Source organism: Talpa occidentalis, unplaced genomic scaffold (assembly GCF_014898055.3).
Source record: "Talpa occidentalis isolate TD23 unplaced genomic scaffold, MPIMG_talOcc4v2.1, whole genome shotgun sequence".
NCBI lineage: Eukaryota > Metazoa > Chordata > Mammalia > Eulipotyphla > Talpidae > Talpa > Talpa occidentalis.
The window spans coordinates 155,336,793-155,360,883 of NW_026555331.1; the positions used below are offsets into that span (position 1 = coordinate 155,336,793).

General features: G+C 67.8%; 1 protein-coding gene across 1 annotated transcript in view; it reads right to left on the minus strand.

Annotated features, from left to right (window-relative positions):
- The window catches only part of PTPRN2 (protein tyrosine phosphatase receptor type N2), a 119,694-nt gene that overhangs the window by 61,534 nt on the left and 34,069 nt on the right, over window positions 1-24,091 (minus strand). The window contains exon 8 of the mRNA XM_054691930.1: window positions 21,976-22,040. Within this exon, the coding sequence (XP_054547905.1) occupies window positions 21,976-22,040 (65 nt within the window). The remainder of the gene's footprint in view (window positions 1-21,975; window positions 22,041-24,091) is intronic.

Genomic DNA, 24,091 nt, shown 5'->3' on the forward strand with positions numbered 1-24,091 from the left:
TGCCCGCACCGGGCCTCCAGCCCCGCCCGCTGGCTGCACCTGAGCCACCACCTGCCCAGCGAGGCCGGGACCAAGGCCCCGCGGCGCCACCTACCAAGCCCCACATCACCGACCTCCACTGCTGACACCGGCACAGCACACAGCACACACCTCCGGGGGCAGGGGCAAACACAGAGAACCGGGCAGAGGGGGGCAGGCCCAGAGTGGGGGCAGCACAATGCCTGAGGAAAGCTTGGAAAGGCCATAAAGAGGCCTCCACACTTGGGAGGGGACACGTGGACTAGAATATCTTAAAAAGATCCAAAAAGAAGTCACTCGCTGAAGACCGCATGGCTGGGACCCGCAAACCTCACAGAAAGGTGCGGTGCGGCTGCAGGCAGGCCGGAGCAGAGCAACGGAACGCGCCCAGACAGCAGCCAGGGGACAAAGGAGTGGCTGAGAGTGGAGACACCGCCAGAGGCTGTGCACACAACAGAGAGAACAAATGTTGGCACTCTATTGGCTCCAGAGGGAGGAGAGAGAACAGGCCAGAAAATCATCTCAGAAAATAATGGCTGAACTCCCCAAATCTGGAGAAGGAAGTGGACATCTGGGTACAGGAAGCAAGGGAATTCCAAATAAGAGGAATCCACAGCAAGACACTGAAATTAAAATGGTAGAAGTTAAAGAGAAAGAGCACCGTAAAGGCCGCGAGAAACAGCTTGTCATGCACAAGGGAAAGCCCACAGGCCATCGATGGACTCCACGGCAATTCCAGAGGCCAGAGAGAGCGGCAGGGCATTCTCAGAGCTGTGCAGGAAAAGCCTCTGACCAAGAATTCTGTGCCTGCAAGGTTAACATTCAGAACTGAAGGGGAGATTAAGAGTCTCCCAGATAAGCAAAAGGTAAAGGGATTCATCACCACTAGCCTGGTCTTGCGAGAAGCGTTAAAGGAATTTCTCTTAACGGAAGAGGAAAATACTAAATAACATCAAGAAAACATGTAAGGAAAAAAACTCACTGAAACAAGTAAATATATAGTAAATAGAGTGCAATGATTAAAAGACAAAGTAGCATCAACAAACAACTTTGAACCAGAGACACACTTTGGGGGGGGGCAGGGAAAGGAGGGATGGGGTCAAAATCAGGGGGTTGCACTTGTATGGGGAATAGAAAAATTTAAAAATTAAAAAAAAAAAAGACCAAGTAGCAATGTTAAGTAAGGCCATAAGAATCAGTTAAAGGATAATATAACAAAGATATAAAACGGGACATTAAAAAAATAAATGTGGGGTCCAATAGGTAAGGTTTTGGAATGAGCTCAAGATTAAGTAGCATCAACCCAAAAAAGGAGGCTGCACACATAGAAAGTTATAGCTGAACTTCACAGTAACCACAAGGCAAACATTTATTGTAAATAGTCAAAGGAAAATGAAAATGGGCTCTGGCGACACCGTTAAAGGAAGCTGCCGCGCCTTCGAGAGACGGGAAGAAGAGACGGGAAGAAGGGCAGAGCGGAAGCAGGACGGCAGCCGGGGAAGGTGGGCACAGGCGAGGCCACTGCCGCCGCCGCCTGAGAGCGGACGGACCAACTTCCCAGTCGCACGACGGAGCTGGTGAATGGGCTGGAAACTCAGGGGGAGGAAGCAACGTTATCCAGAAACCAACAAAGAAGTAAGAAAAGAAAGAAAACATCACAAAAGCAAGCACCAAGCCACACTGATTTCACAGGGAAGGCCACACGGGCCAGGGCGGAAAGGGCGGAGCCCCGCACGGGCGTGCAAGCAGCGCAGGCACAGCCAGGCCTGCCTCAGACACGCAGACTCTCAGACAGCCGGAAAAGGAAGACAAAGTCGGACATTACCCCTGAGAAAGGGAGAGTCTCCTGAGAGCACGTCACAGTCAACAACTGTGTCCCCGCCGTGGGACAACAGAATATACAAAGGAAACACTAACAGATCTAAAGGGAGAAACGGACAGCGACGCAACAGCAGCAGGGATGAGACACCCCACTGAGGCCCGTGGGTAGATTTTCCAAACAGAATATCAAGAAGGAAGCATGAGCCGAAATGACGACGAGGCCAGATGGACTCGCAGACGTGCAGACGCGTCATCCGGAGCCGCGGGATACACGCTCTTCTCGGGCCGCAAGGACATTCTCAGGGACAGACCACACTTTGGGACACAGCACAAATCCCAACAAATGTAAGACTGGAATCATCCCAAGCGTCTTCTCCAGCCTCAAGGGTGTGGAGTCAGAGATCAACTACAGCCGCGAGGCAGAAAATCACAGCCGCACGGAGCTGGCAACAGTTGCTGAAACCAAGGGGGCAGCAAATCCATCAAAGGAGAAATAAAGAGACAAATGAAAATGTGACACACCAACATCTTCGGGATGCAGCGAAGGGCCACCGTGAGAGGGAAGTTTATAGCCATGCACGCTCATCGCACAAGTCCAGAAAAAGTGTGAATAAACAAACTTACATTACACCCCGTAGAAGGAAGGAAATAACAAAAGTCAGAGCTGAAAGAAATGAAAACACAAAAGATCCGCGGAACTAAGAACTGCTTCTTTGAAAAAATAAACATAATTGTCAAACTTCTGCTAGACTCACAAAGCAAAAAAGAGAAAAGACTCAAACAAAATCCTAAATGGGGTAGAAATTTCAACATATCCCACAGAACAAAGGCATGTGAGAGACTACTATGAACGTCGACATGCCAATAAAATGGACAAATTTCTAGAACTTTACAACCTAACAAGACTGAATCACGAAGAAGTAGAAAATCTCAACGGAACAATCACTGAAAAGGAATTAAAAGAGTAATCAAAGCCTCCCCCCAAAACAAAAATCCAGGATCAGACAGTGTGATGAATTCTAAGGGACATTCAAAGAAGCTTTAGTATCTTTCTTTCTCAAACTCTTCAAAAAAATTGAGGAGGAGGGACACTTGCCAACCCATTTCGTGAGGCCCAGCATTACCCTGATACCAAAAGCAGGCAAGGATTTTTCTCCGTCTCTCACACACAACTACAGGCCACCATCACTAACGAATGTAGACGCAAAAATCCTCAATAAGGGCCTCCCCGGGGGCGCAGCAGTTGAGCGCTGGGTTGCGAAGCTGCCCGCGGTCTCTGCGGCGCCGGTTCGATCCCCGGCTGCTCCCCGGCCACCGGAGGAGGGTCCCGCATGGCGCGCAGACCCCTCCTGCCGCCCGCTGCTCCCCTCAGCAGTGTCCTTCGGTCCTTCTGCCTGCTCTGCTCCCCGCTCTGGCTCTGGTGAATTCTCTCACCTTCCGGAGCTTCTGACTGTACCCAGTGCTTGTATAACCAAACAAACAAACAAAGAAACAAATAAATAAAACATGCCTCTATAAAAAATAAATAAATAAAAAATCCTCAATAAAATATTAGCAAACTGACTTTATACACTCAAAGGATCATTCACCACAATGCAGTGGGATTCATTTTCCTCCAGGGATGCAAGCTCAGCACCTGCAGATCAGTCAGTGTCATGCACTACATCACAGTGAAGGACAAAAGTCAAATGTCATCTCAATAGATGTAGGAAAGAACATGGAGGTATCAGGCTCCCAACTTCATACTATACTACAAAGTGATAATAAACAAAAGAACATGGCATTGGGATAAAAATAGACACACAGATGAATGAAAGAGACCTGAGAGCCCCCAAATAAACCACACAATTATGGAAAATTAATTTATGACAAAGGATTCAAGAGCATACGATGGAGAAATAAGTCTTTTTTATAAGGGGTATTGGACAACCCGGACAACCACATGCAAAATAAGCAAACGGCCATTGTTATAACACACACACACACACACACACACACACACACACTACCTGAAAGTGGGCCAATGACTTGAATGTAAGACCCGAAGCCATAAAACATATGGAAGAAAACACAGGCAGTAAGCTCCTTGACATCAGCCTTCGAGCTGAGTTTGTGGATTTGCCTCCAGTGGTAAGGGGGAAAAAAAGCAAAAATAAACAAACAGAACTACAGCAAATTAAAGAGCTTCTGCACAGGGAAGGAAACCGTCACAGCGAAAGGTACCTCCCGGCTGGGAGAAGAGAGTCACACGCCAAACGTCCAACAAGGGTTAACCCCCAACATACATAACAGCGCACACAACTCAACACCAAAAAACCTGAGTAGAAAATGGGCAGAGGATTTACACAGGGATCTCACCAGAGGAGACACACGGGTGGCCACGTGCGAAGATATGCACCGTCGCCCGTCACTGGGGGAACACGAACCGCAGTGAAATGTCATCTTACGCCCGTGAGAACGACCATCTGAGAGACTGGGCACAAGGGCTGGTGGGCGTGCAGACGCCCTTGGTGCGGATGCAGACTGGTGCAGCCATTCCGGAAAACAGGATGGGGGGTTCTCAAAAAACTAAGAGTAGGGTCTCCCCGGTGGCGCAGCGGTTGAGCGCTGGGTTGCGAAGCTGCCCGCGGCCTCTGAGGCGCCGGTTTGATCCCCGGCTGCACCCCGGCCACCGGAGGAGGGTCCCACATGGCGCGCAGACCTCTCCTGCCGCCCGCTGCTCCCCTCAGCAGTGTCCTTCGGTCCTTCTGCCTGCTCTGCTCCCCGCTTTGGCTCTGGTGAATTCTCTCACCCTCCCGCGCTTCTGACTGTACCCAGTGCTTATATAAATAAATAAATAAATCTTTAAAAAAAAAAAAAACAAAAACTAAGAGTAGAAGTGCCTCATGACCCGACTATTCCACTTCTGGTATTGATCTGAAGAACACAAAATGCCAATTCAAAAATGTCTATGCAGCCCTGTGTGGGTGGCAGCAGGAGTCCCAGTGGCCACGGGCTGGAGACAACCTGAATGCCCACAGAGGCGTGAGATGAGGCTGAGGTGGCCTGTAGCCTGAGTGGAATATACTCAGCCATGACAAGGCGAGGCCCTGCCGTTTGTGACAACCTGGATGAACCGGAGAGGATGATGCTAAATGAACTGAGTCGGGGAGAACATGCTTTCCCTCACACGTGGAAGATAAAGAAAAAGGTAAACGAATAAACAAAACATAAACTCTCAGGTTATGAGAACAGAAGGGTGGTCACCAGAGGGAAGAGGGACTGGGAGGTGAACTGAGTAAAGGGACCTCGACTCTGGGGCGGTGGGTGGGAAGTGGACTTCTGGAGGCAAACAACACGGGCTCAGAACCGCAGCGGACGGGAGAGGCTGGGCCGGGCCATTATTTCAAGAAAAACCGAAACACACGGCAGCCGCGGAGGGGCTGGTCGCAGCCAGCCGCACCCGCCAGCACCAGGAGAGGCCGCGCGCAGGCAGGCGCAGGCGGGAGGCTCAGCTTTGAAAACGAAAACCAAAGCCACAGGAGGCACCACTAACCCCCTGGCAGTCACTGAGAGGGGGAGGCCCCCGGGGCATGTGGGAGGTGGGCACCTGCCCGCCGGGAGACGCGCTGACCCACCTCCCTGCCCTGGCACGGTGGAGGCCACCCCCCCATCACCCTGCGCAGCCTGCCCAGTGGGCCCTGGGGTGGGCCCTGAGCCACCCAGCCTCCCCTTCCCCCGCAGAGGCGTCCGGCAGTGTCTGGGGCAGCGCCAGAGCCTGGGCGGCCGCGGGCTTCAAGGCCAGGGGTCCCCCGCGTGTCCCCGGCGAGGCCCGGCCCAGCCTGTCGCCTCCGCTGTGTCTCAAGCTTTCCCTCAGGATCCGCTCGCGTTACCTCACGAACGCCATCCCCGAGGGGGCGCTTGCACGCTGCCCGCGCCGGACACAGGCCCCGCGCTCGGCCTGGGCCTGCCCCGCGTCTCTGTGCGCGTCTCCCGGCCCGCGGGGACACCGGGCGCGCGCCCACGGGGCCCCTGCGGCTCAGGACGCGCCCGCCTGCCCGCCCCAAGGCCCTGCCCACCGCGTCCGCCCGGAGACCCCGCCCGCGGGCCACCTCCCCCGAGGGCCGCCGAGCGCCGGGGCGTCCTCCAAGCCCTTCCCGCCGCTTCCGCCCCGGCCGGAGCCGGTCACGGCGCGGGCCTCGGGCCTCGGGCAGCTGCTGACCCGCCGGGCCCGGGGCACTGGCCGAGGGCGGGCGGGAGGGGCAGAGGGAGGGCCCGCAGGCCCCTCGGCGCGTCTCGGGCACGGAGCGCGGAGCGGACTCGCTGAGCGCCCCGGAAGGGTCCCTTCAGCACACGCCCCTCGCCTGTGACCCGCTCCCCAGCACCTGGCGGCGCGCCCGGCACAGCTTCAGCCGCGGCCTCCGGGCCGGACGCGGCGCTTCGGGCTGGCCGCGGACAGAGAGGAGGCGAAGCCACGGACTCCGCCCGGCACGGCCGCAGACAGCACGGGCCTGACAGCCGCGCCCCGGCGGGGGAGACCCGGCCTCGACTCCCCGAACACGCGCCCCCCGCTGCGCCCCCGCGCCCGCCCCACCCCGCGCGCCAGGGGCCGCTCACGCCGGCCAGCGGCCAGGACCCTCGGCCGCTCACCCGCCCACAGGGCCACGCAGGCCCCCGGCCCGGGCTGCGGATGGGGGTCGGCAGACGCAGCCCAGCGAGGGCCAGCAGAGACGCCCGCGCCCGCCCCGCGCCCCGCCTGACACAGCCCACGCTCCCCCGCGCCCCTCGCCCCTGCAGCCTGCGTCCCCACCCGCAGCCTGTGCCCCTGGGGGGGCCCCACGTGGCCTCCCTCTTGGCGGGCGCCCTGGCGCTGGCCGCCGAGGCCCGGCCCGCGAGGACCCCTCTCCCTCCCGAGGGCGGCGGTGCCGCCCCGACCCCGGCGGAGGCGCGCGTGTTTCCCTGTTCCCAGGCCGCGGGGGCCCAGGGCAGGGGTCCACGGGGACCAGGCACCCCAAGCCGGTGGGCCACCTTCGCAGGACCCTCAGCCCCAGTGGCCCGCGCGCCCGGAGACTGGGAAGCGCCCTGGGAGAGCAGGACGTCCCCCGCGCGGGCAGGAGGCCGAGCCCCGAGAGCGAGGGTGCTGGTGGGAGCGGGCGCCGGGGCCTGCTGGGCTCCCGACCCCGCCGCCGCCCCTCCTGGCCTGGGACGGTCTCTCCATCACAGGCGGGCCGGGCGGGGGGGAGGCCGGGGTGCGGGGGGTGAGCGTGGCGGGCGAGGGTACCCGGGTACCACGAGCCCGGGGCTGCCTCCTGCTGCCCCGCCCGTGGGTGTCCTGGTCAGAGCTCCCCGGGGGCTCCCAGTTCTCCTCGTCCCCCCTCATGCCCGGGCCCCCGGCGCCTGTCGAAGGAAACAAACGGGCCAAGGGTTGAAGGACCCAGTCAGCTCAGGGGCCTCTGGAGGCCCAGGCCCGACAGCATCTCGCAGAGACGGTGTGGACAAGCTCAGCCCGGGCCGGGACACGGGCCTGCCTGCCGGGGGCCAGGGCGCTGGGGTCAGCGTGGCCGGCAGCGGCCTGTCGGAGCTGGGTTGTCGGGCGCGTGCACGGCCCCTCCCGGGCTGACCGTCGCTCTCCCCCAGTGCCCGCGCGGAGGCCTCCTGGGGGCGCCGCCCACTGCCCAGGAGGCCTTCACCAAGGGGCAGTGGGTGTGGCCTGGGGGCAGGCAAGGACTCGGGACAGGCGTTACCCCCTCCTCTTCCCGCAAACGACTGGCCCCGCAGCCCCCGCTGACCTCACGGCCCCCCGCAGTGGACGCCATGACGCACGGACACCCGGACACAGGGATGCGCAGGGACAAGCCAGGCCCTTCCCTCCCGCCTGGAGTTCCAGCTGAGATGCCCCCACGTGCACCTGGGCTAGTGGGCAGCGGTAGCCACCGGCTGGAGATGGAGCTGGCCGGGGGTTGGCGCAGCGGTCTTGGGGTGCGGGTAGCCAGGTGGGAGCCGCGGGGGCCTGCAGAGGAGGCCACTGGGCACCTGCCTGCAGGCAAAGGGCACAGACCACCCAGACGACACCTGCCGGGGCCGCCGGCCGGGCTCCTGCTGAGTGTGGGTCCCCCGTTCCGGAAAGAGACGGGTCAGGGCAAGAAGGTGCCCCAGGAGCGCCCCTCCCAGGCTGGACAGACGAGCGCCCTGCCCGGGCTCTGCTCAGGACCCGACACGCCTGAGGCTGGCGCGCCCGCCCTCCCTGCCCACCTGCGGCCTGTGCGGGCAGGAGCCGCCCTGAAGAAGATCCAGTCCGCGGCCAGCCCCCCGCTGACCCTTCCCGCCTAACCCCGACACCCTGGTTCGGGGCCTGGGGCGCATGCCCCTGCCCCTGTGGGCGGCGCCATCCCTCCCCAGTGTGCCACCTGCCCTGGCGCCCTCCGGCCGCGGAGTCACCGGCTCCTGTGCTCCCCGCCTTGCTCCCCACCCGGTGCTTCCTGAGGTCGCCGGAGGGTCGGGGACCCCCACTTCTCCCACACAGAGCAGAGCCGTGAAGCGGGCGTCGGGGCCAGGCTGGGTCCCCACAACCCCCGTCCCTCCGTGTCTGGGTCTGTGGGGGGTGGGCACAGGCTTGGGGGTGAATGATGCCACTGGGGGGTGAAGGCCTGCGGGGGGCACGGGGACCCCCCCGGGTGTGTCTGGCTCCGCTCCCGTGCACAGCTGCTGCCTCCGGGGCTCCCCCGCGGCCGGGCGCCCCCTCCCCGGGCTGCTGGGCTGCTGGGGTGCTTCCGCGGAGGGCGCCCCGGGGCTGGGCGCGGGAAGGGGGCGCTGCCCGCGGGCCCACGGGGAGCCTGGCTGCGGGGCGCGCTGGGCCCGAAGCAGCCACGCGGCGGCCACTCGGGCGTCAGGCCCCGACGGGGTGCAGAGCGGCCAGGGTGGCGGGGGGGGGGGGGGGGGGGGGGAGGCCGGCGCCCCGGAACGCCTGTCTGCAGAGATGAGAGGCCAGAGAAGCCAACGCAACACGTCACGCACACGAGGGATCACGTGGAGACGGCGAACGCGCGCTTCCTCACGGGCTGGAGAAGCACCAGGTCACCCCGAGGGCGCGCCCGGCCAGGGTGGGGGGACGGCTGCGCCGCCCCCGCTCTCCCCGCGACCCGCGACCCCAGACGCCCCGCTGGGCGGGGCCTCCCGGGGCGGGGCCTCCCCGGGGCGGGGCTTCCCCTGGGCGGGGCCTCCTGGGCGGGGCCTCCTGGGCGGGACCTCCCCGGGCGGGGCCTCCCCTGGGCGGGGCCTCCTGGGCGGGGCCTCCCCGGACGGGGCTTCCCCTGGGCGGAGCCTCCCTGGGCGGGGCCTCCCCGGGCGGGGCCGCGCGGCGCTGACGTCGTTTCCATGACTCCCTCCATCCGCGCAGCAGCCGGGAAGCGCCGCCGCCGCCATCGCCATGACAACGCGGGGCGCGGCCGCGGGACCGACGGCTCATTGTGCGCGCGCCCGCGCCGGGGCGCCCGGCCGCGGTTCCCCCGACGCCTCCTGAGCGCCGGGCGGGCCGCGCCGCGCGGTTTCACGCTTTGGTCCCCGCCGGCCCGGGGGGCTGAGGAGCGCCGGCCGCCCCCCGCGACGGCCCCCCGCGACGGCCCCCCGCGGCCCCCGCGCCCCCCGCAGCAGCGGCTGCTGGGCGGGAGACTCGGCGCGCGGCGGGGGGCGGGGGGCGCCGGCCTCGCCCAGGGCCGCCCCCGAGGGCCGCCCCCGCCGCCTCTGACGGCCCCGCCCCGCGGCCCCCGCCCTTCCCGGCCGGAGCCTCCCGGGCTCCCCCGCGTCCCGCCCGCCGGGACCCGCGCCCCGCGGCCTCGGGTTCTGGGCCCCCGGGCCCGCCCGCCTGGCGCCGCGCCTGCCGCGCAACGCCCTTCCCACGGCACCCCCTCCGGGCGCGCCCGCACCCCTGGGCCGGCCGCCGAGTCTCGGGCAGTCAGGGCCGCGCGCTCAGCCCCTCCCGGCCGGTCCTCCGGAGCGCGGCCCGCCGTCCACAGCCCGACCCGAGGACGCGCCCGCCCGCGCCCGCCCGCCCGCGCGGTCCCCGTCGGACACGGAGCGGCCGGGCGCCGCCCGCACTGGAGCGCAGCCCCCCGGGGCAGCCCGGGGCAGCGCCGGCCACGAGGTCAGACAGGAGCCCCGGCCCGGCCCCGCCCGGCCCGGCCCGGCTCCGCACCGAGGGCCCGAACCCGCGGGAGGCGCGGGAGGCCAGGCGGGGCCTCTCGGGAAACGCGGCCAGGACCCCCAGGGCCACGTGGCCAGCGCCTCTGGGGACGTCCTGGCGCTGCCCAGCTGCCCTCCGCCCCGGCCGGGCCACGCTGGCCGCCCACAGGAGCCTGAGGGGAGGCCTCGGAGCCCGCAGTCCGGGGAGCCGGCCCAGGCGCGGCCGACACACTTTCCAGCAGAGCCGTGAGCACGGGGGTGTCGGGGCGCCCGGCCTGGCGCCGGCGCCGGCACGGCCAAGGGCCAAGTGAGCAGGCGCCGCCGGCCCTCGCAGGCTGGCCGTGCTGCCGTCCGTGGCCACGTGGGTCTCCCTGCTCTCAGGCCCATGCGCCCCGCAAACGTGGGATTCGGGTGCCGGGCACCCCCCAGCACTGCCCTGGGGAGAGGCTTTGTGTCGGGTGTGCAGGGCGGGACGCCTCCCAGTCCTGGGGCGCACGGGAAGGTCCCCTGGCCTTCTGCGGCTCTGTCTGCACCGGTTTGCATGTCCAGTCCCCGCCGGGGAGCAGAGCTCCTGGGCCAGCCGCTGGCCAAGCACGAGCTGGGGAATTCCCCTCGCGTGAAGCGGAGACCCAGACCCGGCCGCCTGGGGACGCTCAGGAACTGGCCACGCCCTGTAAGGAAGGCCTCCCGCACCGTGGAGGCCACACCCCGACAGGAGCCGAGTCAGGCCACCCGCCAGCCCCAGGGTGAGGCCTCGGCCTGTGGCACCCCAGGCAGGCAGGGTGTGGTGCTGGAGAGGGGCCGCTGCACCCCCCCAGACGGCACACTTGGGGCAGTCCTTGTGCCTCCAGAGAGCTCATTGGGCCACAGGAGGCCGGTCATGCCCTGCCCGCCACCGCCCACCCGTTCCCGCCGGTGCCTGCCCGCAGCCTCCCGCGTGAGGCTTCCCAGGGCGCCAGTGTCGGGGAGCACGGCTGTGGCGGGACGGGGCTGTCCGGGAGGTGGTGACACCCAGCCTCCAGCACAGGCAGGGCAGCGCGAGGGACCACTGCTTTCTCAGCCCCCGACTCCTGCAGCTGTGCCGAGCCTGTGTGACCGGGCCCTGCAAGCGGCCGGGGCGCTGGGCTCTGGGGCTCAGCTCCGCGGCCTGCCCGAGCCTCAGGTAAGAAGGATCCGAGGCGTCAGCTCCTCCAGGAGGGCCGGACAGGGCTCCTCCCACCCCTGCTGCAACAAACGGCAGCTGGAGCGGGCGCTTTGGGGGGTCCTGCTGGTGACCCCTCTCCAGGCCTGTCCCCAGAGGTGGACATCCTAGTCCTCCCCGCTGAGCCATGGGTCCCTTCCTGCTCCCTCCTGCCCCTCCCTGGCATCTTCTCCTCGAATGCCGGCTCCTGGCAGGGTGCTGGCATCCCCTGGTGTGTCCATGGGGTGTGGTGGCACCACCTGGGCACTGGTGGGCATCAGGCCCAGAGTGGACGGTGGGGTATCCTGCAGGCGGCCCCGCAGGCTCCCGCCCACCTGAGCAGCACAGCGGGCCTGCCCCTGCCGCCTCGACCCTGGCGGGAGCCCGGTGTGGCCCTGGGCCCGAAGCTCAGGTCGGCCCCTCCCCGGGCCGCTGGCGTGGGCGAGCCTGCGCGGCAGCCGTCTCCTTTGTCCACGGGAACGGCCCCTGCTGCCCGCGGCGCTCGCCCACAGTGAAGTCTGGCAAAGGAGGCGAAACTAGCTGGGGCTGTTCCGTCCCCCTTCAGCTCAGGACCCTGGCCCCACGCGCCCTCAGACAGGAGCGTCCGTCCCCGCGGCGCTCGCCCCACGGCTGGGCGGCAGAGCTGCCGGGTGGCCCAGCCCCGCCGGGTCAGCAAAGCGGGGGGAGCCCGGAGAGCCGGCGTGCCTCACCACGGCCTGCAGGGAAAGTTGTCTGACCCAGGGCGCTGCCCGCCCCGGCAGGCCAGGGCACGGGAGGACCCACTGCCTCAGCCAGCCCGCCCTTGCCCGCCGGCCGCCTCGGCCGCTCTGGCCCCAACTCAGACTGGACCGGGTGCCGCCGGCTCCGAGGCCCGGCCGGTCTCCGGCCTGGGCCCTGCTGGCGGGGACGCTCGTGTCTGGGTGTGGTCTCCGTGGGGGGCATGGCCGGCACCCCAGACACGTGCCGAGGGTGCCCGTCACCCAGGAGCCGCTGCGGGTGCCTGGCGGCATCCTCCCCCCGAGACCCAGGCCGGGTGTGGGGGGCAGCCGCCCCGTGGGGTGAGGGCTTGACCCACCCAGCGGTCTCGCCTCCAGGCCCGCCTCGGTGCTGCCGGGAGCAGGTTCGGGGCCACGGCCCCTCTGGGGCAAAGGGGGGGGTGTGCACCCCTCCCCACCCGCGTCAGCTGAGGCCAGGGGGCGTCCGCACCCCAGTCTGTTGGCGCCAAGGGTCACGCCCTCCCGGACCGTCCCAGGCCCTGTGTCCCGCCCTGGACGGCCTCCCACACCCCTGCCTCCCCCTGGATGACCCGGGCGGACCTGGGGGCTCCCTCCAGCCCCTGCGGGCGCCCGTGTCCTGTCCCCAGCAAGCCCCCAGCTCGCCTTCCCCTGCCACGCTGCCCAGTGTCCCGGGACACACCACACAGAGCCTGGACCCCAGGGGCCACCCCGAGCCCCCATCCCCCCCCCCCCACCCCACAGAGCGAGCAGCAGGGAGGCTGGGGCTGGCCGGCCCCAGGGCCCAGGTGGGCCGGGGGCGCCAGGGCTGCGGGCAGGCGGCCTGCGGGCCCCTGGCGAGGTGCGCCCAGCCTTGGGGGACCCTCCAGACGCGCCGCCGCAGCCCCGACACCACCGCGCTGGGCGTCTGCCCCGTCCGCGCTCACGGCAGCCCGAGGCGGGGCCCCAGCGCCAGGCGAAGGCTCGGGGAGAAGCCCGGGGGCGCCCCAGAGAGCCCCTGCCCGGGGGCGCGGCCCAGGAGGCGCCCCGAGCCCGCGCGAAGGGCTGGGCACCCCCAAAAGGAAAGTCGGCGGAGTCGCCGCCACGCAAGGCCGGGCCCGGCCTCCGGGCTCCCCACACGGGGCGCGGGTGACGCCTCAAGCCCCGCCCCCAGCCCCGGCTGCGCCCGCACCCCGCGAGCCCGGCCTTCCTGACCCTCCGTTCGCCCCCCGCGACCGCGGGCTGCGGCCCCCCAGGGCGGGAGGAGAAGGGGGGCGCCGTGGGGTGGGGATGGGGAGGGCGTCCGGGGCGGGGCGCCGGGGCGTCGGGGCGTCGGGGAGGGTGTTGGGGGCGCCGCAGGGGGCCACTGAGGGGCGGGGGGCGCCGGGGGGCGCCGTGGGGGGCCTGCTCCGCGCATGCGCCGCGCCCGGCCTGCGGGGTCCTGGAGGAGCCCCGGGGCCAGCGGGGGCCCCACCTGGGCCGGCCCCTCCTCCCGCGCCCGCCGTCCTGTCCTCGGGGCGCCAGCGCCCGGCTGGGGGTCTGTCGGGCCCCCCGGGGGCGGGAGGGCAGGGCCGGGGTCCCCACGACTTCCAGGGGCGGCGTCTCACCCCAAGAGCCGGCGCCCCGCGTCCAGCGGCGCCTCCCAGCGGTCCAGGGCCGGGAAGGGCCGCAGGGTCCCGCCCAGGGGCGCCTCCGCGGGGCCGGGCCGCACCCCAGGGCCGCGGGCGCGGGGCTCCAAGGGGCGGGCGCCGCACTGGGGCCTAAGTGGGTGGGCCCCCTCCCCCTCCCCCTCCCCCTCCCCCTCCCGTCCCCTCCCCCCAAAACCCAAAGGCTCCAGCTGCTGCGGGCCTGGGGCCTCTGCGCGGCGCCCCCACTGCCCCCCACTGCCCCCCCAGGCAGCGCCGCCCGCCGCTCCTGTGTCCCCGCACCTTGCAAAGCTTGCCGGGGCCCCCGGGCAGCAGCCCCAGGGGGACTCCCTCTCCACAGCCACGTCCACTCGAGGGGGGCCGAGGCCCGGCTTCGGGGCCGCGGCGGCCAGTCTGGGGGCTCTTACCCGGGCGGGGGACGCGGCTCCAGCAAGGCCCTGGGCGGCGCTGCTTGTTACTGCAGGGGGTGCGCTTGTGACCCTGGACCCAGGGCGGCTGGGGGCCGCGAGCCGCCTCCTGGGGGTGGGGAGCCCCCTGCGCGGGCGCCCTCGGCCGTCGCCGCAGCCGCAGCCCCCGAGCAGAGCCCCCGGGCTGACCTCGCTGGTGAGAGCCCCGGCGCCCGAGGGACGCGCGTGGCGACTCCGGCCGGCAAGGCCAGGCGCACGCGGGCACGGGCATGGGCACGGGCATGGGCGCGGGCACACGCATGGGCATGGGCACACGCATGGGCGCGGGCACACGCATGGGCATGGGCACACGCATGGGCACGGGCACGGGCACGGGCATGGGCACACGCATGGGCGCGGGCACACGCTTGGGCATGGGCACACGCATGGGCGCGGGCACGGGCATGGGCATGGGCACACGCGCGGGCAGGGCCGCCGCAGGGAGGCGCGGGAGGGGCCGCGGGGGCGAGTCTCCTCCCCCTCCTGGGTGGGAGCCGCTGGCAGAAGCCGAGCGGCCGCCGCTGGCCTCGGACTCGCCCGCCCTGCGGCTGGGCCTCCTGGGCGCCGTGCCGGGCTCGGGGGGCGGCTGCACGGAGGCGTCCAGCTGGGCCCTCTCCCCAGGGCCGCTGGCTGAGTCTCCGTCCACTCTGGCCGGCCCCAGGCCATGCTGACCCCACCGGGAGGCGGGCACTCCCTCTGCGCTGTGGCCCCACGGGGCAGCAGCCTGGGCTTGGGAAGGGCCCCCCTGGCCCCCGCTGCTGGCTCGGGAGGGGCCGGGCCCCGCCCCAGCCCCTGGAGACCCTCGGCATCACGTCCTAAAATGGCGCCCGCAGGAGCTGGGGGTCCTGCCGCCGCCCCCACTTCTGGGTGGACGGCACCTTCTGTGATTCCCGCGTGGCCTTCCCGCCCTGGCCGCACGTGGCAGTAACTGGGCAGGACTGGCAGTGGCCGCGACAGACGGGGCAGCCAAACTCTGCCGCCTGGCCGGAGCCGGGGCGCGGGGTCCAGTTGCGCGGCCAGGGCTCACGCCGGCCTTCGTCTTCCTGGGGGCTGCCCACACCTGTCCGGGGGAGGCCGGGCGGGCTGGACCACTGGTGACTGGGATCAGGGGGTGATGGGCTCGCTTGGAGCCCAGCGGCGGCTGCGTCCTTGGCTCTTCTAGGGGTGCAGAGCCTGGGGGCTGGGGGGGCTTCTCCGCGTCCAATGAGTGGGGCGTGCACAAGAGAAGGGCACCCGCAGGGGGGAGGTGGCGTCCTGGGGTGAGCCGTGTGCACTGGAGCCAGCGCGGCCCCGTCGGGGTGCTGCGGAGTCCTCTGCCCGCTCCCCACTCCCAGGGCTCACCCCAGGCCCCCTGCATAGGCCAGAGCCCCGGCTTCGCTCCGCAGCTGCCACCGCACTGTGAAGGCTCGGGGCTCCGAGTCTGGGGGAGCACAGCCCTCAGGGACAGGAGCACCACATGCACGCCACATGCCTGCACACACCACGGCCTGCACACACCACGCACCTGCATACATCACACACCACGTTCGCACACGCCTGCACACACCACATGCCTGCACACCACACGCCTACACACACCTGCACACACCACACACCTGCACACACCACACACAGAAAACCCCGTGGTGACCTTTCTTCTTAACAGTCACACACAGCGCACTGAGCCTTCTGATTTCTGGCGACCGTCAACAAGGGCAGACACGGGCGGCGGGGCCTGCGGCGGACTCGGCCTTGAGCGGCCTGAGACCAGCTGTTGTCTCCCCAGAGGAGCGTCCTCGCCTCCGCCTGCCCGCGCTGGGCCTCGGGGTCGGCAGCCCCCACGCCGGGGGGCGACACCCGTCTCCTCTCAAGCCCCATTCAGACGGACCCTCGTGGTTCAGCGGCAGCCGGTGGTCAACCGCCCTGACGACATGACTCATGGCTCCAGTGCACACGCCCTGACTCATCTGGAGCCACATGAACACTCATCGCCCAGGCAGGATTCCCTCCCCGCTGCGGCCCTGCAGCACCCGCGGCTACTGTTTATGGAAATTCGGGCAGCACAATGTTTGCACAGGAGCGGACAGTCCTTGGGGTGATCCTGCTGCTGTCCGGCTGCCGCGCCGGCTCCCGCCTGCTCCTGTGCGCGGGCTGGACGCTGCCTTCACCCGCGGCCTAAGACGGGCTGGAAGTTAGAAATGGAGCGTCGTGTACTGGGGGGTCCGAGGCCCAGACTCGTCTGCACGCGCTGTGGCACGGCCCCCATGAGCACCCTGGCCCTCAGCGCCTCACTAGGGCCGCGGGCAGCCCCGCGCCGGGCACCCCCGAACACGGCCGGCACCACCTTGAGAGGACGGCCCAGGCGAGCCGCAGGAGACAGCCAGGACGCCAGGGCGGGCGCTGCCAGCAGCTGCTCAGCCCCCAGCAGGGCTGCACGCCCCCGTCCTCAGGGCTGCGTGGAGGGCGGCGGAGACCCCACTCCAGAGCACCCCTCTCGGGGGCCACTCCCTCCCGCACCCCTGGCTGGTCGTGCCTGCCCAGGGAGCACCTCCAGCCGCCCGAGGCCAGATCCAGCCCAACGGAAGGGTTTCCGGCAGGCATCCCTTTATGCGCCGGCGCGCACCTTGCGCTTTCCTTGGTTCTTCAGGGTCCTGACCCCGCAGGGGCTCCCGCCTGCACGGCGTGGGGGCAGCACCCCGTGAAGGCGGCGGCCAGCAGGTGCCAGGGCCCCAGGCCCGCAGTGGGGTGTTCGGGCGGGTCTTCTGCCAGGCGGAGAGGCGGAGCGGGCAGTGGCCGGTCGGGACCCCCCACAGGCTGAGGACGGCCACCGGCCAGCAGAGGCGGCGCCACACAGCCCCAGGGCCGGGGCGCCAGACCCCACGCAGTGGCCATGGGCACAGCCGCCAGATGTGGGCGGCGGGAGCTCTGATGTGGGTGGGGACAGCGTCCAGGGACTCCTCTGGGCTTCACGCGGGGGCGGTGCGGGCGCTCTGCTTCGGAGGGGAAGGGGGAGCGCCCCACTAGGGCTGCCCAGTGGGCTCCTGCCGGCCCTGGGGGAGGGAGCCCGGGTCGGGCGGGCTGCGGGGGGCCAGAGGCCAGCCCTGGGGGAGGGAGCCCCGGACGCGCGGGCCGCGCGCGAGGCTCCTCCGGCTGCGCGGGGGCCAGAGGCGAGGCTCCTCCGGCTCCGCGCTGTGTGGAACACCAACAGCCGCCTGCTCCACGCGGGAGGAACGGCCTCTGGAAGCCGCAGCCACAGGAATGTGGGCCAGTGGGGCGCGGGCTGCTGCGAGGGGTCCGCCCCAGGGCAGTGGAGCGCCCCAGAGGAGGGTGCGAGAAGCCCAGCGGCTCCCTCCCCCCATGCTCCCCCTGCCCGGTTCGGCTCCCCCCTTTCCTGGATCCCTGCGCTGAGGCCGGCTCCAGGCGAGCCCCTCGCTGCACCTGGGACTGGGCTCCCAGGCCGGCCTCGCACACCCGGACGCTGCGGGGGCTCGGCGGGGCGGGGGTGTGGGCCGGGGGCGCCCAGCAGTAGCAGGGCGCACGCTCCCCACCCCCCAGTCCTGGGACACCAGGCTTTGGGGTGCAACTGAAAGAAGGCGTCGTGAGGGGGGGTGCACTGCCGTCCTTACGGGCAGACCCCAGATGTCTACTCTCGCAGAGGTCTGTCCAGTGGGGACAAGAGCAGCGGGTCTGGGGCCTCCTTCTGATTCCCGATGTCCTTTCAAAGGGGTAGCGGGTGGACAGGCAGACGGCCCTGCGGCCGGGCTGGGGCCTCTTCCTCATCCGGGTCGGGCACCCGGACTGGGCTGGCTGGAGGGTGGGCGGCTGCCGCCCTCACCCGCCTGCGAGCGGCCTCCTCACAGGGCCCCGCCAGGGAGGCTCCTCTCCCTGCTCCAGCCAGCGTCTGGGGCTGGCCCCGTTGCTGGACGGCATGGCCAGCCGGCGCTGGGGCGTCTCCAGAGCCGCTTCACAACCAAGATTCACCCCTGACTGGACCGCCCAGCCGCCCCAGGCCAGGCCCAGGATGGGGTCCCCGTGGGCCGGGCCCCTGGGCTGCCTGACCACCAGGGCCGAGAGCGGGCGGAGGGGGAGGGGCCGGCTGCCGCTGCAGGTTTCATTTAAGTGACTGTTTACTCTAATTTTGAATAAAAATGGAATTTGTCACTATAGCAACCGCCACCTCACAGGGCACCTCTTCTGCCTCAATTCACAGGAAAACATTCAAAGACACCGGCGAGTCCTGGGGACCCCTGGCTGCTGTGTTCCAGGAGGGGGACCCCTCGCGCCACGCGGGCCCGGGAAGGGGCCGGAGGGGCCCCTGGGGCGCCCTGGCTGCTGAGGACCCGCCTCACCCCAGGGCTCCAGCAGCTGCGGCAAACTGTGATGTCATTTCAGGCGGCTTCTGCCATTTAAACACAAATTAAGAAGATTTACAAGTAAAAGGGCATTTCTTGGCAGCAGTTTTGTATTTAAGGGGAAAAAAATTAGGATTTCTCTGTCAATAAACGCAGATTAGAATCAAATAAGGCGAAAGGCTCCAGCGGAGGTGGGGTGACCGGCTGGACAAGCGGAGGTGGGGTGACCGGCTGGACAAGCGGCGGCCACACCCCAGGCCGGCCGCGGTAGGGGAGCCCTGTCCTCTGGGGCTTGTGCTGCTGGGGTCCCGCTGGTGTCGGCGCCAGCACCCTGGACCAGAGGCCCCCGGTGCGCGGAAGACCAGGCCGGAGCGCCAGCGACGTCCCGAAACCTGCATCTGGTTGTGACGTTAGTTTTCCTTTATAGGAAATGTGATCTTATTAATTTGACAAAATGCAAACTCTTTTTAAGGTATCAGAAATTAGAGGGGCCTCCCTCGGGGCGCAGGGGTTAAGACGCAGCCTGCGAGGCTGTCCTCAGCCTCTGCAGCACGAGTTCGATCCCCGGCCAGTTCGATCCCCGGCCAGTTCCATCCCACAGGGCGCAGCAGACCCCGCCTGTCTCCCCGCTGCTCCCTCAGCGGTGTGTCTCAGTCCGTCTGCCTGTTCTGCTCCCCGCTCTGTCTCTGGGGAAGCCCTCACCCCCACACCTTTGGCCTGTACCCCCGTTCCTGTATGCATAAATAAATAAATCTTTTAAAAAATATCAGAAATTAGATTTTGAAATCCATCAAAATACCACCAATCTATCACGAGTGTGCGCGCACTGTAATCTGTTCATTTCCTTTAAATTTTGTTTTGCGATATTTCCATTTGGCTTAAAAGGTTTTAATTCCGCTATCTGCCATCACACGCGGGAATCAGCGCCAGGGAGGCTCCAGCGCCGCTAGATTTCCCGTAATCAGACCCACTTCACACTCCCGAGTCAGGAATTAGCAGGATGTTCACATCAAATATTTTTTTAAAAAATCAGATTCATCAAAATCAGGCTTAATACCGCACAAGGCAATTAAAAATCGGAGATATCATCTGATGTAAAAAACCCCTCCACTTGCCCCAGTATCTCCCATTTTCACTATTCAAAATCCTCTCCAGACACACCCTCCCCGGCCAACGCGGCCCTCGATGGCGGTGCGGAGGCGAAGGTCAGGTGCGAGTGCCTGCCGGGAGTGTCCACCAGCCGCGCCAGCGGTGACCCTCTGCTCTCTGGGCAGGGAGCTGCCAGCGGAGGACTGGGCGCGGGTGTCCAGGTACCCGCGGGCCAAGGACGCGCCTGGAGCCCACCACGGAGACAAGAGACGGTGCCAGGAGCCCAAGCAGGAGGCTCTGGAGGATGAAACGTGGTCTGGGGCTGGGCCGGTTTCCGCCCTTGGAGGTGAGGTCACGCTCCTCGGGGTCAGCGAGGCGGCAGACCGGACACATGTGAAGGGAGGCCCAGGCCACGGGAGGGCCTGCCTCGTCCCCGGGGCCCCCGCCCCGCGAGGCCATCACGCCTGCTGCTGGCCGGGCGGGGGCTGGGGTGTCCAGGTCAGGCTGAGAACAGTTCCTTCAAGGCTCTAATAGTCACCCGCACCAAGAGTCTCTGCAATTCTACTCCCCAGGAGGCAGGCCCGGACGGCCAGTCCAGTCCTGGAGGACCTGGACCAACTCGCGGTGACGACACTTGTATGGGGGAGCCCGGGGCAGAAGCAGGCTCTGGCCCGAGCCCCTGCTGTGCCCCGCTGCCTGGAGACCTGTCCCCAGCTGTGCAGACGGAGAAACCCGGCCCCGGACTGGGTCAGGGCTGGGATCACGCGTGTAGACAATAACCCCGGCGGCCGAAGGAAACCCCTCGAGGGCGCGAGGGAACGGCCTCGGGGCCCGTGGAGAGGCAGCGTCAGAGGTGCTGACTCGCATCCGGAGAGGAGATGGGTCAGCAAATGCTGCGGCAAAGTGGCCGCCGGTTTGGTGACCGCGAGGTCACTGATGACGCAGACGGGCGGTGGGGGCCACATCCCGATGGGGGTTTGGGGAGAAGAAAGGTGGATTTGAAAATTCACTAAAGAACTTCTTTTCTAGAAATGAAAAACACCGTAGTCGAGATAAAGCACGTGTGGCCGCTACGGATGCGCGCGGAGAGAGGCCTGGGGGCAACCCGGGGGGGGGGGGGGTGGCCCGCGGCGCGGCGCTCGGGGCAGGAGGCTGGAGTGGTGACACGCGGTGAGAAGGCCCGACACGGGTCACTGGAGCCCCGCCCGACACCGGCGCAGGGCGTGGCGGGGGATCTAGGGGTGCTCGGCGCGCAGGCCTTGTCCATCTGACCCATCAGTGAGTCCCCGCAGCAACCCTCTTGGTGGACGCCGGCATCGCCCCCACTTGACAGAGAAGTTGGTGGCGAGAGGCCGAGAAATCGGAGTGCGGCGCTGGCAGAGGGGACCCCGCGGCACTGAGGAGGGTGGCGGCCGAAGGGGCACGTGGGGGCTGAGGAGGATTTAAAAGGCCCGGGTCCCTGATGGGCGGGAGGTGAGAAGTTGCAGAGGTGAAGCGGGCACAGGGGCTGGGAAGACGGGGCACCGTGACCCTCACAGCTCTGCCAGGGTGGGCGCGCCAAGCCCCCGAGCTGCGGGGACAGACCCCGTCGGGCGGAGCTGCTGCTGCGCGTGCTTGGGCTTGTGACGCCCGGAAGCAAAGTTGAGGGGGCACCTGTGGCAGCGGCCCCGGCGCCACATCCTGCCTCGCCCGGAGCGGAGGCGGACGGCCACGCCAGGCTGTCCCCCCACACGCCATGGCTCTGCCTTCCCCCGGGCAGCGCCTGCTCCGTTTCCAAAGACGCAAACGTCCCCAGTGAGGGCCGACGGCTGCAGGGGGACTCTGACCGAAGGACAGGATGCCCTGCCCTGGGCCAGCGGGTCTGCTCCAGGCCCCTGGCACTCCGCTCCTCCCCCCGGAGAAGACCAGGACAGCGTCGGCCTGGCTGCTGCCCCGTGCCCGCCCAGCCCGGCCCACAGGCCCCTCCTCCCCGAGCAGCAAGCCAGGCAGCTCTCCCTTCGAGAGGCCACGGCCGCTGACAGAACGTTTGCCCAGAGAAGCGGCGGTCTGGAGGGCTGGGCAAGCACCGCTGCCCCCGCGCGCAGCTCTCGGCTCCTCACCGCCGGTGCCCGGGGGGACGGTGGCCACCGAGCGGCAGGCCCGTGCACCCTGAGGAGCCCCGTCTGGCCCAGTCCCGTGCTTGTCCCCACGGGGGCGGCACAGCCGGCGACTGCTGCCCCGGGGCTCGCTCCAGTGCCCGCCCACCGACCTGCGAGGCTGGCCACGACTGCGACCAGGCGGCTGAAACGGACGGCGCGTCCTCTCCTGCCCGCACCCCGCGTCTGCCCATGGACGCAGCACCAGGCGCTCCCGCCACCCCTCGGGGCTCCGTGGTGACCCAGCATCTGAGGAGGGACACGCGCTCTGCTCCGTGGCTGCTGCTTGTAGGGGGACCCCAGTCGCGATTCCAGGGTCGGCACCTCCACCCAGGGCAGGGCCCGGCCTCCCCACGGGTCAGGCCGGCTCAGCGGGGAGCCCGCACGTGGTCACCGTCCCCACACGCCGCGCAGGCCCTCGCGGGCCCTCAGGACTCACCGGCCCGGCTCCCGCCTGGAGGATTTTCAGCCCCGAGGCTTTCTCCAGCGCGTCCTTGTTGGCAGCTGTCGGGAGAGAGGCAGAGAGGGTCAGAGGGGCAGTTCCCGCACGCGCGCACTCGCCTCGGGAGGCTCTTGTCCCGCCATCCCGGCACCGCCGGGCGCACCGGCTGGGCCCTCGGCCTGTCCGCGGGGTCTTCCTCGGAAACGATGTGATGCGTGTCAGCTACGTAGTCGCCGGGAAACCGACCCACCAACCTCCTTCCACGGTCCCGAGAACGGCTCACAAGAGGCACCCTGAGGTGCCCGACCCCTTCAGCCCGGAGCTGGCGTATCCGCTCATCCAGCCCTGCCGGGAGCACCCAGCTCCGCGCCCTCCCAGCGGCCGGCTTGGAGCGAGGGCGCCAGCGCGGGCCCGCCACACGACGCGGCAGCGACGGCCGTGACGACAGTTGGCAGGGGTGAGTGGAGACGCGGCCGGCGGACACGCCGCAGACACCCGCCCCACGGCCGCGCCAGGGGTCACAGAGCAATTGCCTTTGGCTTATGCTGCTGCAGAAATAGTCTTTTGGGGAAAGCCCCTGCCATTTTGGAGATGAAAATCAGGAAAACATGGATCTCACTGCAAAGGCTGGAGGAAGAGGCGCGCGGCCGCGACGGCGCAGGACAGGACGGCGGGCAGCAGGCCTGGGGCTGGGCGGCCTGACACCCTCGGCCGCTCAGGCAAGAGACGGCGCTGTGAGTGGGGCTCAGCCCGGCTGCCAGGCTGGCAACTGCCTCGGGCCCTGCTGTCTGGGAGAGACTGTGCCTTTCAGCCAAACCCCACTTGACACGCGTGTGACCCGGGGTCAGCAGAGAGCCCCGGAAGATGCCTGGGCCGGAGGGCGGCGGCCGGGGCAGTCGCACGCGAGGCTGCCCCCACACAATGGCAGCACACTCAGTGGCAGGCAGCTGGGGGTGGCAGCTGGTGAGCCTTGGCAAAGGCTGGGGATCAGAGGGCACCTAGAAACGACTCCATGTGTGGCGCAGAGCAGCACCGCCACCTCCGGCTCGGGGGCGAAGGGACCCCCCAGAGCCACGGCAGAGCATCCAGCGGTAGCCCGCGGCCCTCAAGGGCAGGTGGGAGGCACGGCCGGGGGGGCTGGGGTGAGGGGCCAGCCATGCGGAGTGACTGGGCGCGGATGGAGAGAGCTCACGCAGGGGCGGCCCCGCCTGGAACGTGCCGCTGTGTGCGCGGCTCAGTGCTCCTAGCTGGGCAGTGGTGGATCTCAGAGCGCCTGGACACTCGGCGGAAGCCTGAGCTCTGGGAGCAGCGGCGCCCGCCCGGCCCCTGCCCCCGGTCCCCCCGCGGCCTGGCGCCCCAGCCCCTCCCTGTCCGGTGCCCGCCCCGCCCCGCTCCGCGAGCGTGGACGCCCCCTGGCTCCCAGCCCCGCACGCTTGCAGGTGCTTTGCGGGAGGACCACGCATCCTCCCTTCTCCTGGGACACTTCCCACGATGCTTCCAGCACGACCCAGAAACTTCTGGAAGGGCGCTGGTGCAGACACCTGCCTGGAAGAGTGGTCTCCCCCAGGACAGCAGCAGGGACAGCTCCTGCGGGGGGCCTGCTCTACAAGCCGGCGCCGTGCCCCTGGCGTGGGGGCTCCCCCTGCCGCTCCGTGACCAGGCACTGCCTGGTGGCCCCTCCCGCTCCTGCGCCCAGTCAGCTGGCGCCCGCCCAAGCACAGGGCACGGCCCAGGGCACGGACCCGCCCGCCAATCCCGCTGGACCCACGCTGGGCCAGCCGGGCTCCAGGCTGGCGTCCACCCTGCCACATCTGCCCAACGTCCAGGCGCTTTCTCCCGCAAAGTGGGAGGCTGGTCTGCGCCCCTCGAGCTACCAGGACGGCCCTGCGCAGCCCTGGCCCCGCCGTCAGTGTCCAGGCTCGCGGCCGGCCCGAGGCCCGTGTGGGCGGACAGCGTCGTGGGCACTGCTGGCCGACAGTAACGACAGGCGGGGAGAAGCTAACGTCAGCTCCAACTGCCAAGTCATTTTTCAAATTATTTTAATTAGATATTGTTTCAGTCTCACTCACATTAACTTAACACCTGATATCAACATTTCAGTTTTCAATTTGTT